Source organism: Drosophila santomea, chromosome 2R, assembly GCF_016746245.2.
Source record: "Drosophila santomea strain STO CAGO 1482 chromosome 2R, Prin_Dsan_1.1, whole genome shotgun sequence".
Taxonomy (NCBI): domain Eukaryota; kingdom Metazoa; phylum Arthropoda; class Insecta; order Diptera; family Drosophilidae; genus Drosophila; species Drosophila santomea.
In genome coordinates this window covers 15,196,934-15,211,699 of record NC_053017.2, presented here as the reverse complement: position 1 = coordinate 15,211,699, position 14,766 = coordinate 15,196,934, and the positions used below count along the sequence as shown (strand labels likewise).

The 14,766-nt window shown below is 42.3% G+C and overlaps 2 protein-coding genes across 4 annotated transcripts in view; both read right to left on the bottom strand.

Moving 5' to 3' along the window:
• The window catches only part of LOC120444749 (mucin-5AC), a 35,429-nt gene that overhangs the window by 8,560 nt on the left and 12,103 nt on the right, over window positions 1-14,766 (bottom strand). For all 3 annotated transcript variants that reach the window (XM_039624677.1, XM_039624678.1, XM_039624679.1), the window contains exon 3: window positions 1,363-1,598. In XM_039624677.1, the coding sequence (XP_039480611.1) occupies window positions 1,363-1,598 (236 nt within the window). The remainder of the gene's footprint in view (window positions 1-1,362; window positions 1,599-14,766) is intronic.
• On the bottom strand, window positions 3,944-4,578 carry LOC120444751. Its single transcript, XM_039624681.2, has one exon. It carries the CDS (start codon window positions 4,465-4,467, stop codon window positions 3,988-3,990), a length of 480 nt encoding a protein of 159 aa, XP_039480615.1. The 5' UTR covers window positions 4,468-4,578; the 3' UTR covers window positions 3,944-3,987.

Genomic DNA, 14,766 nt, shown 5'->3' with positions numbered 1-14,766 from the left:
GGAAAGCAGTTTTAGCCGCGGAAGAGGGTTATTGCACCGCCAACACTCACTGCGTCATTACGACGCACTTTCCCCTTGGACCAACACACTCGACTTGACCATTGGCCAATCAGCCGCCATTCAGACGACTCACCATTTCCATTACGCCTCGCGATAAGCTGATGGGTGGAGATGGAGATGGGAGATGGCACTGCTGGGAGGATCTATTCAGTAGCTCTGCTCCTTCGACTGCAGCCTGGAGCTTGGAGCTGTCTGCATGCATCAGCTGGAGAATGCCTTCTAAAGGGTTACCCCATTGCCACCTAAACCAGGTTAATTGAGTTCTTCGCTGGCGCATAAAGAAGTCGGATGATGACGAAGATGGCAGTACCCTTACACAACTCAACTATGGTCTCATAACTCAACTATAGTCTCAAAACTCCACTGTTGTGGGTTACCACAGCGAAGGGTATGGATAAGTCAGGATTGGTGGCTCAGCTGCAGATCGTGCACTGCAACTTGGGAATTGATGGTGCAGCCATCCCGCTGGGGGGCAGCACCTCCTCCCCCTTTCTGGCCAACAAAGCCGTTTCAATTAGGGCCAAAGCTGCAAAGTGCGTGTTCATCGCATCATAAACAATGTGAGTTTACACTTTTTCAATTAAGAAACAACGCAACTTTTCGCATGGCTTCGAATGCGCGGCAATTATTCACGCATATATATTCGTTGATATGCAGAAGCCGATTCGCTTTGTTTGACTTTGGTCAAGTGAAAGTGTGTGGATATCCAAATGGTCAGTCGGCAGTTGCTGCCATTTCGTTCACGCATATATTTTATATCTATAATTTGATTGCACTTTTTATATCTATCTGACGTGCTAGCGTGCGGCCTGCGGATATATTAAAAAGTATCTAACAGTTTTTGACAGTCGCGTGCCGTTAAAATACATACGTTGAACATGTATAGGCCCACAGAGAAATTAGATAGTACGCAGATAAAAGCGAGTGGCTGAACTTTGAAGTTTACTAAATCCCCAGCTCCATGATCCACAACGATCCCTAGACATTGAGTATTCAGTATCCTGCCTTTCCAAATTCCGGCCTGCAATTTTGCCAATTTTGGCCAGCCAACTAAATCTAATTTCATATGTGGCATGTGCAAATGCTTGTGAATTTTTTTGCATTTTGCATTCGGTTTGATTTCGTTTTCGGCGTTGATTGACTGGCGTGCCTACGGCCGAAATAAAAACAGCCGAAAAAAGCGAGGAAAAACCCACTAATTGCCCAGAGCGGAGCTGCTTGAACGCCCCCTCGCCGAATAAGGAAATGTAATGGGGAAATAATTGAATTTGAATTTGAATTTGCATTTTTGGTGCAACTTACCGCAAACTGGGAACTGCCTGCAAATGGAGCTCCGAATGGCGAACTGGCCGCCGCCGGCGATTGCTTGGCATTCTCGTTGGCGATGAACAGGAGCTGCTCCTGGTAGGAGCCCGGCGACGGGGAGAAGCCGCCGGAACTGGCCCGGAATCCACTCAGCGAGGGCGGCTGGGCGCGTGGAAAGGATCCGGATGATGGCACAAATCGATTTTGCGATGGGAAATAGTAGCTGGAAGTATCTGAAGGTCGCAGAGTGGTGGTTAGTCAAATGCGTAAATGTGTCAACAATCAATTAATTGAATTAATTTGTTCACTCCAGCGCCTCTGGCATCGCATGGCCATGAAACGCACAGCCGCGAAACCCGAAAATCATTGCTCTTAATTGCGCCAAAAGTGTAATAAATAAATAAATAAAAACAGCCTCCGGCTGGCGCGAAATATTTTGGGTCATAAATTTGTCACAGCCAGCACAGTGGTGCAAAAATGCTGTATTTATTTTTCTGTTAAAAAGAAACTTAAGCTTTTTGATATAGCAATGCCCAAACGTGAAACATTTCTCTTGCATTTTAATAATAGCAATGGAAAATGATGTATTAATGTGAAAATAAACATTTTTGGAATTTCATACCTTTGGCACACTGTGATGGTTTGACAACATTTTACCCCTTTTTTCGCCACATTTGTCAAACAAAAGTGAATGTGAATCAAGTGAATAACGCTGGGTTCGGTAGAAAATTCGCCATGTTTATGGGGTTTCTTCGATTTAACAACAAATAATAATAAACTACTAGGAAATCTGGAAGCCTACAAAAGTTCACTACGATTTCCTTATAGATATCATATAATAAGAGCCTATTATATTTTATAGATATTCATGTTGTTAAGCTAATAATACGTTATTAAATTGTTAAATGTTAAGACCTGTTTGTCCCATTTTTCATGTTTACTTTGCAACATCTTTGCCGGCTTATTATTGCTCAACTCGGCTTTTTACTTCAGATTATGAGTGATTGGAAAACGAAACTGTAGCAAAAGTGTACCAGTGAATATTATTTGAAATGATTGCCTTTTTGGCGAAATATTTCGTGTGTAGTAGGATGATGAAGTGGAAAACAGTCACCCAACTTGCAGCCTATGTTGCATGCATCACAATCCTGACTCTTTGACCCACTGCGTCTTGCCTTAAAAATACGAAACAAGAAAATGCAGCACAACCACGCAAAGTTAATTTTTGTTTTTTCCCTCTGTGTCGACAGATTTTGGAGTCGCTAATTGAAAATTAAAATATCATATGGCCGCAGTATTTCAAACGGCAGTGCAGCCGTAGCAGCGATTCATTGAAAACTTTATCAGACGAATTTATGCAAGAGCCTCGAGAGCTGGGAATTTTGGAGTGCGGACCAACGCCCACGTCCATTCGATTCGATTCGAATTTATCTGGCACTTTTGGGCTTCACACCTTGTTTTCAACTGAAACGCTTTTTTTAACTGCAAGTAATTGCCGTTTATTATCGCATCTAAGAACGCGACGAGGCGTCGCATGTCTCGCACATTTGGCGCGAGTTGTCGAAATGACTGACTGGAGATTAGTTTAGGGTTTGATTAATGGCCCACAGATCTGTCAGAAGACATACTCGTATACCCGAAAAATTGTGTGCCAAGGCAGTTGCAGCAGCCCGTTGAGTGTTGATGCTCGTTTAAAAACACGCCCACTTCCTTTGTTGTCATTGAGTACATGTACAAATTCTTGAAAATTAATTGGAAAAAATGCTGAAGTTATTTAAATTATGAGTGCAGAAATCTCTTTTTGCATAAAGATATTAATATTAATAAATTCAATATGCTTCTTATAATTATTTCGAATTCTACATTTACTTGACGCGTATGCGCACTGCTTGCCATTCTGATTGGACCACTGCTTGCTGCGGTGGTTGGGTTCGATCTTAGCTCATTCTGCTTTGAAAGGTTCGATGGTGCTGCGGTCTAAGTTCTCCTGATGTTCTTGAAGTAATTCTTGTGGGTCCCGAGTTCAAATCCAGCGCCGAGACAAACATTTTTCCTTCTGCACTGTGGCAAGAGTGGTTACTATTTCCAGCGTAGCTCGCTCTAATCCGCAGAAGGTAGATCAAATCGTTCATCCTCCATTGCCGTTGACACTGCACTAGTGTTCCATATATCTAAGTGGGCATTGCAGTTCGAATGTGGGTGAATACACTTTGTTTTTCTTCTTGCCACAACTATTTTTGTGGCTTCTTGTTGCTTCGAGGAGCAGCAACTCATTAGCATTCTGTGCGCACTTGACCCAAAATCGAAAAACCATCGAAATAAATTCAAATACGCCGATTCGATGTCGTGACACATTTGCCTATTTCTGGACAGAATTTTACGAGACGCCGACAACCTTCGGGCTCTTGTCGCATAAATAAGCCTATCGATCGCAATTGGAATTTATTGTAATTGAGTTTTGAGGATTCAATATGTGAGCAGACTCAGAAGAGCGCATTTCTGTCTGGATAGCTAAGCAAATTTGAATGTGTCATCCAATTATATTAGTTGAAGCAACAAAAACAAAATAACAAACAAATTTATAAAAATGCATATATTACAATTTTCATAGTAGACGGACTATCACTCTTCGGAGGATTCTTGTTTGACGACATGGTTTTTCTTCTGACACAAGGGAACGAATTTTGGCAAGGTCTTTGAACGTGTTTCCTTTCTTTTTCGAGGACAAGGCATCGGAGTTGGGCGCCGGCCAAGCATCTTGGGACGTATGGACTTCAATGAGGGTTTTATCAGCATGACCTTACGCTTGGACTTCAGCTTATCACTGCGCATGATCCCATCCTGCAGTGGTTTATCCTTTGCGAACTTCCTAAGTGCCAGCTCTTTGAATTTCCTGTCCTGCGCCATTTTAACTCTTTCCTTTATCATGCACTTGATTTTCAAATGCTTAGCCAGTTGTGGCTCCGCCTTAGTGGCTTTCTTTAGAAGATTCTTCTTGGTTTTCTCGGTCATGGGATTCCTTGTCCCTTTTGGCGACTTCAAATCTTCTGGCTTGCTAATTTCGCTGCTTGCCGAGCAGTCCCCGTTGCCTTCCAAATCCATTTTACTACTTGTGGCCACGATGCTTTATTGAAAATTTATTTACTGGCCCTTGTTCAAAGGTTTCGATGTGACAGTGCCTTTTGAAGCTACTACAATAGCTTCCGAATTTGTTTAAACTTAGCCGCCCTGTCAACGGGATCTATCTTATGTTAGTATTATTAGTCTATTTTACCATCATATGGTGGACTGCCTTTTTAAGGCATTTTTAACTATTTAAAATTTTCAGATTTACTAATTTGGTTGCTTTTTGATCTGCTCAAAATTCCCAATTGACTTTGCCATATGTTTCGATATTGCATTACTGGAAATTATTCTTAATAATAGAAGTGTGTTTTTCCAACCGAATTGTACTGCCCTTTGTGCAAAGGTCTCCATGTGACAGACCCTTTGAAAGCTGCACCAAAGGAAGCTACTACAATGGCTTTCGAATCCGTTTCAACTTAGCCGCCTGTCCAGCGGTTCTAGCTTAGCCAAGGTGGCTCTCTAACTGTCGTCTCCATTTGGCATTTGGCGAAACCGAACGGAAAAAAAAGGAAAAGGAAAATGGTCGAAACAATGGGGCCGCCAACTGGCGAGGGGCGTTCTGTGGGCCAAGCGGTTCAATGCAATACCATTTTCAGCCGGCCATCGGTGATCGGTAGTCGGTAGTTGGTAGTGGGTATTCGGTACCCAGACTGGTCACGTCAAGTGCTATTCACCCAGCACAGTGTGTTCTGCTGAGACTGCTAATAAGTGTTGCTTTATGACCACTAATGACTAAATATGAGACCTAATTATAACATTCTAATGTTTTTAAGCGCTTTAGCACATTTGTAACTAATTGATTTTTACATCCACTGAGGTTTTAATTTTAAGTGACCATAAATATGTTTTATTTGACGTAGATAAGTCATTTAATGGGGTAAGCCGATTGCATCTTCTTTTTGACTTGTTTAGTATTTTCTTACTTTTTTTCTGGATAAATTAATCTTGGCTCAAAGGTGTGGCTTGAATTTAATCATTGACTTAATAAGATCCGACTTAAATATTTAACTTACCCACGACCACTGTGGCATATTGCACTCCGCGTCTTGACATTTGCGGTTTTGCAGCAAAGAATTTGAAATTTGCACGGCATTATAACTGGCGATTCCGCCGATCTCAGGGCTCGCACATCAGTTGATATATTATAGATAATGCCATTGGGGTTTTGAGAGCAGCAGGCTAATTACGCTAGTGACAATAGCCCAGGGCATTTTTAGATTCATTATATCGCACTGGGCTGGGCTGGTGCAACCAATTGCGAAAATAAAAGCATGAAATCTTGCAGCCTCTTCTTCATTTGTTGCTTTTTTGTTGTATTTTTTTTCGATTTTTTCGCCTTGTTTTTTGCTTTTTGTGCGAAATGTCAAGCCATGGCGCAAATACTTCAGCAGAAGTGCAACAAAAGCGAAGCAAACAGCCAGAAACAGCAACAAATGACAGCAGAAACAAGTTGAACTTTACGTTTTTCTTAACTTTAATCAAGTTTCTTGGCTCGTCGCTCTCTGCGATGCATTCGCTATTGTTGCTTTTATTGTTTAAGCGGCTTCTTCTTCGTTTTTTTGTTTATTGAAGGTCGTTGCTTTTGCCTGCAGTTTTGAATGAAGCTGAACATTTCGAAAGTTACACTCCCAAAAATATAGTTATAGTGTGCAGGCAGTGCACTGCCCGTACTAAGATAAGAATTCTCAAACAATTCACTCAATTACTCAACAAATTCCCACATTTTAAACTTACCCCACATTAGAGATAATCAGAGCCACGAATAAAGACACTCCCATTTATCTTTTGCCAGATAGTTATGAGTATATTTAAGTTACCTAGGCCTAGCTAACTCATAAATACTTGGATGCCTGGCCAAGCAGAACTCATTTCCTAGATCTGACATCATACACCCGCGCCCAGTTCAGTAAACCCGATATGATTGCTTCTATTGTGCTTCTTTTTGTTTGACAAAATTTCATTTAATTTACTCACTTTTAATGGACTTCGGCGAGCTGATCAGAACGAACTCAAAAGATAACAACGAAATAATCATAAAAAACAGCAAAATTGAAAATGGAGACTGGAAACGAGAACAATAAGCTTCCGACTCCGCTGGCGATAATATCAAAGACAAATAAACTTGAGAAGTCTTTTTTCAAGAAGTGGACACTGTTCTTGAGGTGGCGATTCGCTAACTAGAAAATAATGCCCACAGGCCCAAGGTCAGGTTTGTGCGACGAAAGTGAGTCAGCCGGCAGATTATTAGCACTAATGGGTTTACCTTTTCAGCTGCACCCACTCGCAATCGACAAGTTGTTGGTCCAAGTCTCTTCATCACTTTCTTGAGATCATTCAAATGGCTAGTTTGTCGCCTAAGTCTTTTGTTTTGGTTGACGCCTTGAGAACTGTAAGAATTTGCAAGCTTACTGCTACGCCGCTTGGGCTTACATCATGCGAGGCGAGGCGTTTGCCCAACTCGTGCACATTCCGATTTAGTTTTTAATTTTATTTACTAATACTCCACTGGCAGTCGGTTAATTACATATGCAAACTTGTTACACAAAGTAAGCCGAATGCGAGCAGTGCGCAGCGCAACCGAAAGCAAAACAACTGCAAAAACCAAAACAAAGAAAACTGTTGCAAGGCAACTCGGCCAACAGCTCCAGCTCTCCAGCTGGCTGGCTTTTATTGTTGGCCAAACATACGAGATTGGAGCACTGGGCGGGGGGCACCCACTGGGCTGGCCAAATGTGTGGCAAGCCAGCAGCGAGTGGCAGGCAGCAAGTAGCAGGCAGCAAGTAGCAAGCAGCAAGTAGCAAATGGCAGAATGCAAAACCAAAACTTCAAATACGAGCACATAGTTTGTCAGCAAATAAACAATATTCACATCTACTCATTGTTGTTGAAATAGCGAAATATTTGCAGAGGTAGTCTGCGATGCTTGTGTTTCGATAAGTGGCTAACAAACAAAACGGAGCGAGTAAATAAAAACTGTTTATAGTTCATGAAGGAGCCAAAGTGATCTATATCGCTGAAATAACAAGAGATCATGGGCAATACGGAAGTTGCTAAATTGCAAGTAGATTTAATAAAAGAAAAATTGTATATATACATTTTATTTGTGCTTTGAAACATTCCTGGTGCGCACATTGCAAACGCTAGTGTCGTTAATCAATGCGTCTAACATGACAGAACCCTTTAATTAAACACCAACTAATGCCGGCGAGAGTGGAGGAAGTGAGTCCAAGACTCAACTCAACTCGGGAATGCGGCTCCGTCGCCCAAGTGGCCAGTGGAGGCAGGGAATGAAATCAGAAGACAGCTCCACACCCTCGAAGTAGAAGTCAAGTGTCGGCATGTAAAGAATAGAACAACTCAGTGCACAGCACACCCCCGCCGAAGTGCGGGCAAATTAAATACAATTAAGGCAGAAATAATTGCCGGGCCATAAACAGGTTCTGGCCGGGATTAGAATGTGGCTGGCTCGTTGCGGTTCTTTGTTGTGCGGGTGTTGGCCAAGTTTTTCACTCGTTTTTCATTCCGAGTCGAGGGACAGTGGCATTCTAATGCCAATGTCCTTGGCTGGGGGTTGTGTGCATAAATGATTGATTGGAATTTTCGCTTTTCGTTGGCCAATCGACAAGCGGATATTGTTTATGCGGACTCGGAAATGGGGCTCTCACAAAAGATACATAAATCAATTATGAAAACCAGAAAGCAAACGAACAACGGCCATTTAAACTGGTTTGAAATATGTACATTTCACAGTTTGCTTTATTTTTTCTAATTTTTTGTTTTCCAACTAGCTTGTTTGGCTATTTGCATTAAGCGTGCAACTTGTACGGCAATTATACGCAAATTTTGGTCAATGGGCGAACAGGTTGGCTGCTTTTGTTGCTTTTGCTGGTGAATGCAAAAGTCCGTCACTAAACTGGGTGACTGTAACTGTAACGCGGACTCTAGAGCTCTTCAAGATGTTAGCAGGTGCCTGTGGCTGTGGCCCATCTTGTCCACATCATAGCCACGGATCATATTCGGGTTATATAAATTAAAAGTCGGCGCTACTTTCCCACCCCTTCCGCCTGGGAATCGTGGTCTTTGAGCTCGTCATCAAAATGCCTGAAATCGAAAGCATTTTCGGTGGAAACCGCATAAATTTGTAAACCATTTAGGCTAAAACCTTCGATGTGCCGCCAGACAAAATGTAAACACAGCAGCAACTACTGGGCGTGGCTGGCCAAAAGTAAAAACAAAATGAGAAAGACTCACTTTACGTAATGCTCGCTGAGGTCAGTGTTTTTGGGCGGCGAAATGAATGAATTTGGTGAACGAAAGACCCCAAGGGCCGAGCCCCAAAACGAAAGTGAAATTTCCATCGACCATCGACGAACATCGATCGGAGTCAATTTTTTATTGGCCACGCTTGATTTTGGGCTCATGATTGTTTTTAATTAAATAATCATCATCAATTTACATTTTTTTTTTAATTTTTCCAATGCCCAAAGGGTAGGTCGTATTTTTATAAATTGGTTAATATATCTGAATTCAATTTGGAAAATTGGAAACTAATGGGAAAAATGTCCAAAAATTTCTATTTGAGAAAAACGTTGAGAAGAAACTTATTTTCCCAATTTAACAGATCGTTACAAATTTTTGTTTACTTTGTATTAAAGATTAGGAAATTAATTTACATGCAGACTTTTGCACGTTACACTAAATTTGCAAGCTAATTGGGTTTTGCGCCACAAGCAAAAATATTATCGCAGAACTTTGAAAATCCATTTGGTAACTACTTGAAACTCAGCTTAGTTTTTATGGTTTTCGCCTAAAAGGACAATGGAAATGAATGTTCGAGTTCGTGGTTCATTGAAAATGGCAACCGAACATGAAAAACTTCTTAGCTGGAAAATTCTTTAGCCGGTTTTCGCGTTGGCCATACCACTCCCGAATTGGCGAAGTGGCCAAAACACAAAACTGGTTCAATTCCAGCTCGAAGCCTGTGCGGGTGGCAAAAACCCCACCGCCACCCCCTGCCGCCTCCTTTTAAGCCCACTCACACAAAAAACACGACTTGGCCAAAGGCAAAGACTTCGAATCCAGCTACGATCCAGAGTTGGCCCTTCGCTGGCATGTTTTCTGTTTATGTTTCGGTTTTTGGTTTGGGATTGGGTTTTTTGGTTGGGTTTCTTGGGAGCTCGTGCTGGGTTCAAAGTTGGAGTGTGGAGTCCAAATTTCTGGGTGAAAGGCCGCCGCTGCTTTGCATTTTGCTGGCTGTCTTCGCTACGTCGCGTCTACGATATTCTATCAATTATTTGATGTTTGATTTGTGCTTCTCACTCGAATGTTGACTTTTCGTCTGCCTCTCGCTTCTTTTCCCACCGAATTGAATTTTGGCTTCGTCAGCTTTGCTCGTGCCAGCCATTTTTGTACATTTTGTTTTTTTTTTTTTTAATTTTTTGTACATTTTTTTTGTCGAGGTGCGACTGCACTTTGTTTACGTTCATTTTATCCATGTTGCTGCCGCAGTCAACATTTATTTTTGTGGCTCTCTTTTTCAAGCTGCTCCTTTGGCTTTATGTAATTTGCGAAGCGTGCTCTAATAAAAGCACCAGATAGCCGCCGCAACAGCAACAAAAAATTATATTGCAAATATTAAAACTAAATTACGGGCGCAAATGCAAACGAGTTTTTTTTGCGATTGCAAATAACCGCGCACTCGAATCGAGAAAAGAAAAAAAACAGATTGTGCTGGGTGCCAAAGTGGTTCGACTTCCTCGGCTCGATTTTGAACTGGGCTTGGCTTAAAGTCAAGTCTTGACTTGGCTCGCCGTCTTGGCCATAAATCTCGTTTAATAAGAGAACAAATCAAACGGAAAAGCGAAAAGAAACTAGAACTGTAAGCTAACCCTGAAGCAAATAATTGCATAGGTACAAATCAAATCAAATAATCAGATGGGGAAGTCTAAAAAATGTTTACGCTATAGAACGTAAAATAAGTAATATATCTTGAATGTTCTCCAAAAATGTTAAATGAACTACATATCACTCTTTTGTCCAGCGCATTTCGGAAGCCTTTAATCTAACTTGTATCTCCATTTGTGTTTCAGGAATTCTAAGAGACCGACCCGAAGACAAATCGCCGGCATTAGTGTGCTCCACTTCCAGAATGGCGAACACATTTAGGCACTCGAATTATCATTCCAGCAACGCAGCCCAAATTCCTTGCCATTGTCAGTCACTCAATCTCGAGCTCCAATCTCCCGTAGATTCCGAGCAAACAGAGAACAGAACAGATCCCAAATGCCGAAACCCAGGCACGTAGCAAAATCTCCAAATCAAAAGTGGTTCTATATCAGCGGAGCTTTGAAAACTATAGCACGTACATACATATGTAGGTACTTAAGTGTTTCAACCAAAAACTGAGGTGTGAAAAACTATTGACCGCCTTGGTTCGCCTCTTAAGTTTTTCCCCATCAACGGGTTGCCTTTCTAAGTTGCTGGTTTTCCAATGTTTTTTTTTTCTCGTTTTTTTTCCTTAAGGTCTCCATGTCGAAGTGGTAGTGTTGATTGAATGTCTGGTGACGGAGCAACCGGAGGATCGTGTGTCTGGGCCTTCGGTTTTTGTGGGTTTCTAGTGGGTTTTGGTTTTGGTTTTTGGGGCTTTGGTTTTTCCTTTGCCACGATGTCGTGCTGCCATTGTTCGCATTAGTGTTGCATATTAAGTAATAGAACTGTTTTTCCTCGCTCCCTATCTGAATCTCGGTGGTGCTGGCTGCTCCATCTGAGGCTGTTCGCCTTCCAACTTGTGCCACTGCTGCCAAGTGGCGCAATGTCCCGCTATCGAAATGCTGAGTGAGTTGTGGCCATTGAAATGCAAGTGGCGGAGTTCGGATAGAATTCAGTTGTGGTAAAAGGGATTGCTTGCATTTTAATTGTACACTTTCCGGGTTCTTGATAAAATGGAGCAAAAAACGGGGCTCTACTTTTAAGTTGACATACCTTTAAGTGGAAAATTCTTAACAGCAGCCATCTACATCACACCTCTAATCAATTTGAATGTAATTTCCTTGCTGACATAACGAGTGCTGCCATAAACACACACAAATGATTATGTAACCTTAGCCTACACCCAGAAATACATAATTCACGATTAAGATCGGTCTCTCAAACGGCACAAATTTCTATGCATTGTAATTTTCCGCATAAGTTTGCCCAGCTCTTTGGCTGTTTTGTCTCTTTTCCTTGGCGAATATATAAAGAATGGCACAACAAAAGCCAGACATGACAAAAAAAAAAGAAAACAAAACATTTTGCCCCACGCTTCAACGACAAAATGGTCAACAATCTTGGCTTAGTTTTGTCGGCCAGCTGACTATTGTTGTTGTAATTACAATGGCTGTATAGCACATAACATAACATAGCTGTTCTGGTTGTCGTGATTTATTGTGTGAACAACAAGGTTTCTTCTCCCGAGTTTCGCTTCGCTTAGCTTTTGTTCTGCCTCCGCATTTGCATATTCCGTTTTTGGGAACCGTAGGCTTCATTTGGTCTCCGGCTGCCACTTCTGCCATTTCTGCCACTTCAAATTGGGCGTGTCCAGATATCATAGAAGCCATACACACTCGAACAGTACACCCCTCAAAGCTCAGTGGGTGCCCAAGTGGTTGGTGCCTACATAAGTGGCTAAGAATTGGCTTCCATCGATCGGATCGGAGTTCAATGAACCAAAGATGAAAACCAAAGACCTGCAGTTCTGGAGTGTTATTAAAGCAAATAACACTTGAGATGGGCTCGTCAGGTTGCCAGCCACCGTCACCGCCGCCCGTCAATCAAGGGTTATCAAGAGTTGAATGGCTTTTGAAGAGGCGTCTGGCGACGCCAACGCGCGGAAATCCGAGTCCGAATCCAAAACCGAATCCCAAATACTGTCCAATAACTGATGCCTCAATGTGGGGATTACTTAGCAAAGGAGCAGCTTTGCAAATTGCCCATTCATTGTTGGCCGTTGCCTCTCTTCTTACCACTCAAAGGCTTGACATTTTTATTAAAAACGCAGAGTCCGCGAACGATCTGCAATCAGGCGATCGGCAATGTCTGCAGCAAAAAGGGCATATTTTATGCATGCCGCTCGTTAAGAGGCCGCTTCTTCTGCTTTTGCCACTAAACCAAGAGAAACTGCACAACAAGAAACATGAAATCAAATGTAGTTGTAAATTAAATACTAACTCAATATATGTATAGGTAAGAAACTGTTGTCAGGATCCTGCGCAACTGTTGATGTGCAAGTAGCTAGTAGTTACTCTTAAAGTGCGCAAAAATATTTCTCTCAGTGCTCGCTTTGTTTGCTGTTGCAGCCAAATTGCCAGCCTTTGAGGTTGTTACTGCTTTTGGGCATCATTTCCTGCTTAAAAGGCCGCTGCCACTGAGCATTCAGCTGAAGTCGCGGACAAGAGGAGATGCTCCTCTTCATTCCCTGAAGAAACATATATATTTATAGGGCGGCCTGATCAACCGTAATCCCAAGGATAACTGCATATTTTTATTACTGGTTTCCAACGCTTTACACTAGTGACTGTTGTTGTTGCTGTCGCGGTAGCTGGCCCATAATTTCCAGTTACAAAAGGCCACAAAGGAAACGAATGACTTAAGACGCAAACTTGTTTTCACGGAACATCCGTGAATGGCACATAAACTTAAATGACTATGCAGGCAGAGTATGCATGGTATTTTACATTGAGAAGCCATTATAGGCATCTAATTTTGGCAAATTAAAAATTAAGGGTATTTCATAGGCAACGACTTGCAAAATAAGTATGAAAATGTATAACTTATAGGTGAACAAAAGTTAATTATCCACAATCGTTGATATTTCCTGTCTTTGGCAAATATTTCCCTATCCAAAATGGGTTAATGGGCAGCTTAACCCCATTGGCTTTCCGCTCGATCGCTCATTTCAAAGAAGACAAATGACAAAAATCGCTGGCAAACGTCATTTACCATTGTAAAACCGCATAATACACCTTGAAAATCGCCTACCGAATATTATTTCTCTTTCTCTTTGCCATTTTGGGGTACATAATTTCTGCGAGCCGTAAAGGTTTAATGACTGCAAATTGAAGCGAACGCCGAGGCAGAGTTTAAATTTGCACTTTGCAACACAAAACGGAAATGCCAGACGGCTAAGAGAACGTGCAAATGGGTCAAGGATTTAGGCCCATTTAGCCACACTCCATTGGCTACGCTTTTTTTTCTCTTTTTTTTTTTTTGGGCCGGGCGCAAAGTTCAACCCAGAATGGAAGCGCGCACACCTGGCCTGTTATTTGACTCCGCCTTTCGGTCTCAAAATATTGGCGCTTGTTGTGTCACTGGGCCAGCAATCATTAGCCAAACATGCGCCACATATAAACTTCAGCCAAACCAGCAGCCCAGCGGGTTGTCCCATTCAAGTGGCCATGGCTGTGCAATATATCTGCGTATGAATATGAATATCTTGTACGCGGGTGTCTGAGTCAAGTTTTCGGGTCACTGGGCGGCATGAATCACTGGTCTATTATGCGGGGTCAGAGTGGCATTTGATTGGTTATTAGACTGGGTTAATTGAGCGGTATGTTGCAGTTGCAATGCTGCTGCGGTGGGAAACACGATATGGGTGCACAAATGCCAGCTGGCTGGCTTATTGATCGTATTGTTCGAACTTCGATTCAGCTCCCCTTCGGTTGCATAACACATTTTTGCCTGGCGCTAATCACTCAATCTACCGCGACTTTCGCCCCCTTGGCGAACACTTCCGTTTAGTGTCAACGCTTTCTATTTGCCAAAAACCAAAATTAAATTCATAAATTTTCAGCTTTTGTTTGTGATTCAAGCGACCGCCTGCCAAATTGTCAAATTTCTGCGGGGAGTTCTGCTCGAGTGCCTTCGCTTTTTACCACCAAAGTGACCACCAGGTGACCAGACCGACTTGGAAGCCATAAAAACAAAACTAAAACTGAAAAAACTAAAAGAAACCAACCGACTCGACTGGCATAGTTGCAACAAGTTTGTGGCGCGAAAGTGAAACGAAACGAAGCGAGTGCAAGCAAAGGCGGGGAAAACAGAGTCGAGGAAAAGCCAAAGCCAGAAATCCCCAATTAAAAGAAAAGCGAAAAACTGCATGGAAAATCGAGTGCGAAGCGAGGCAGCGCACAGTAAATGCGTTCAATGCACTTCGGTGGGGCGTGGCACATGGCACATCGACAGGGGCTTGATGTCTTGCCTTAGTTTGCTTTGACTCACTGACTCACGGCTCAAACA

Coding starts and splice junctions, on each gene's coding strand:
- LOC120444751 (XM_039624681.2), bottom strand. CDS start 4,467: ATGGATTTGGAAGGCAACGGGGACTGCTCGGCAAGCAGCGAAATTAGC.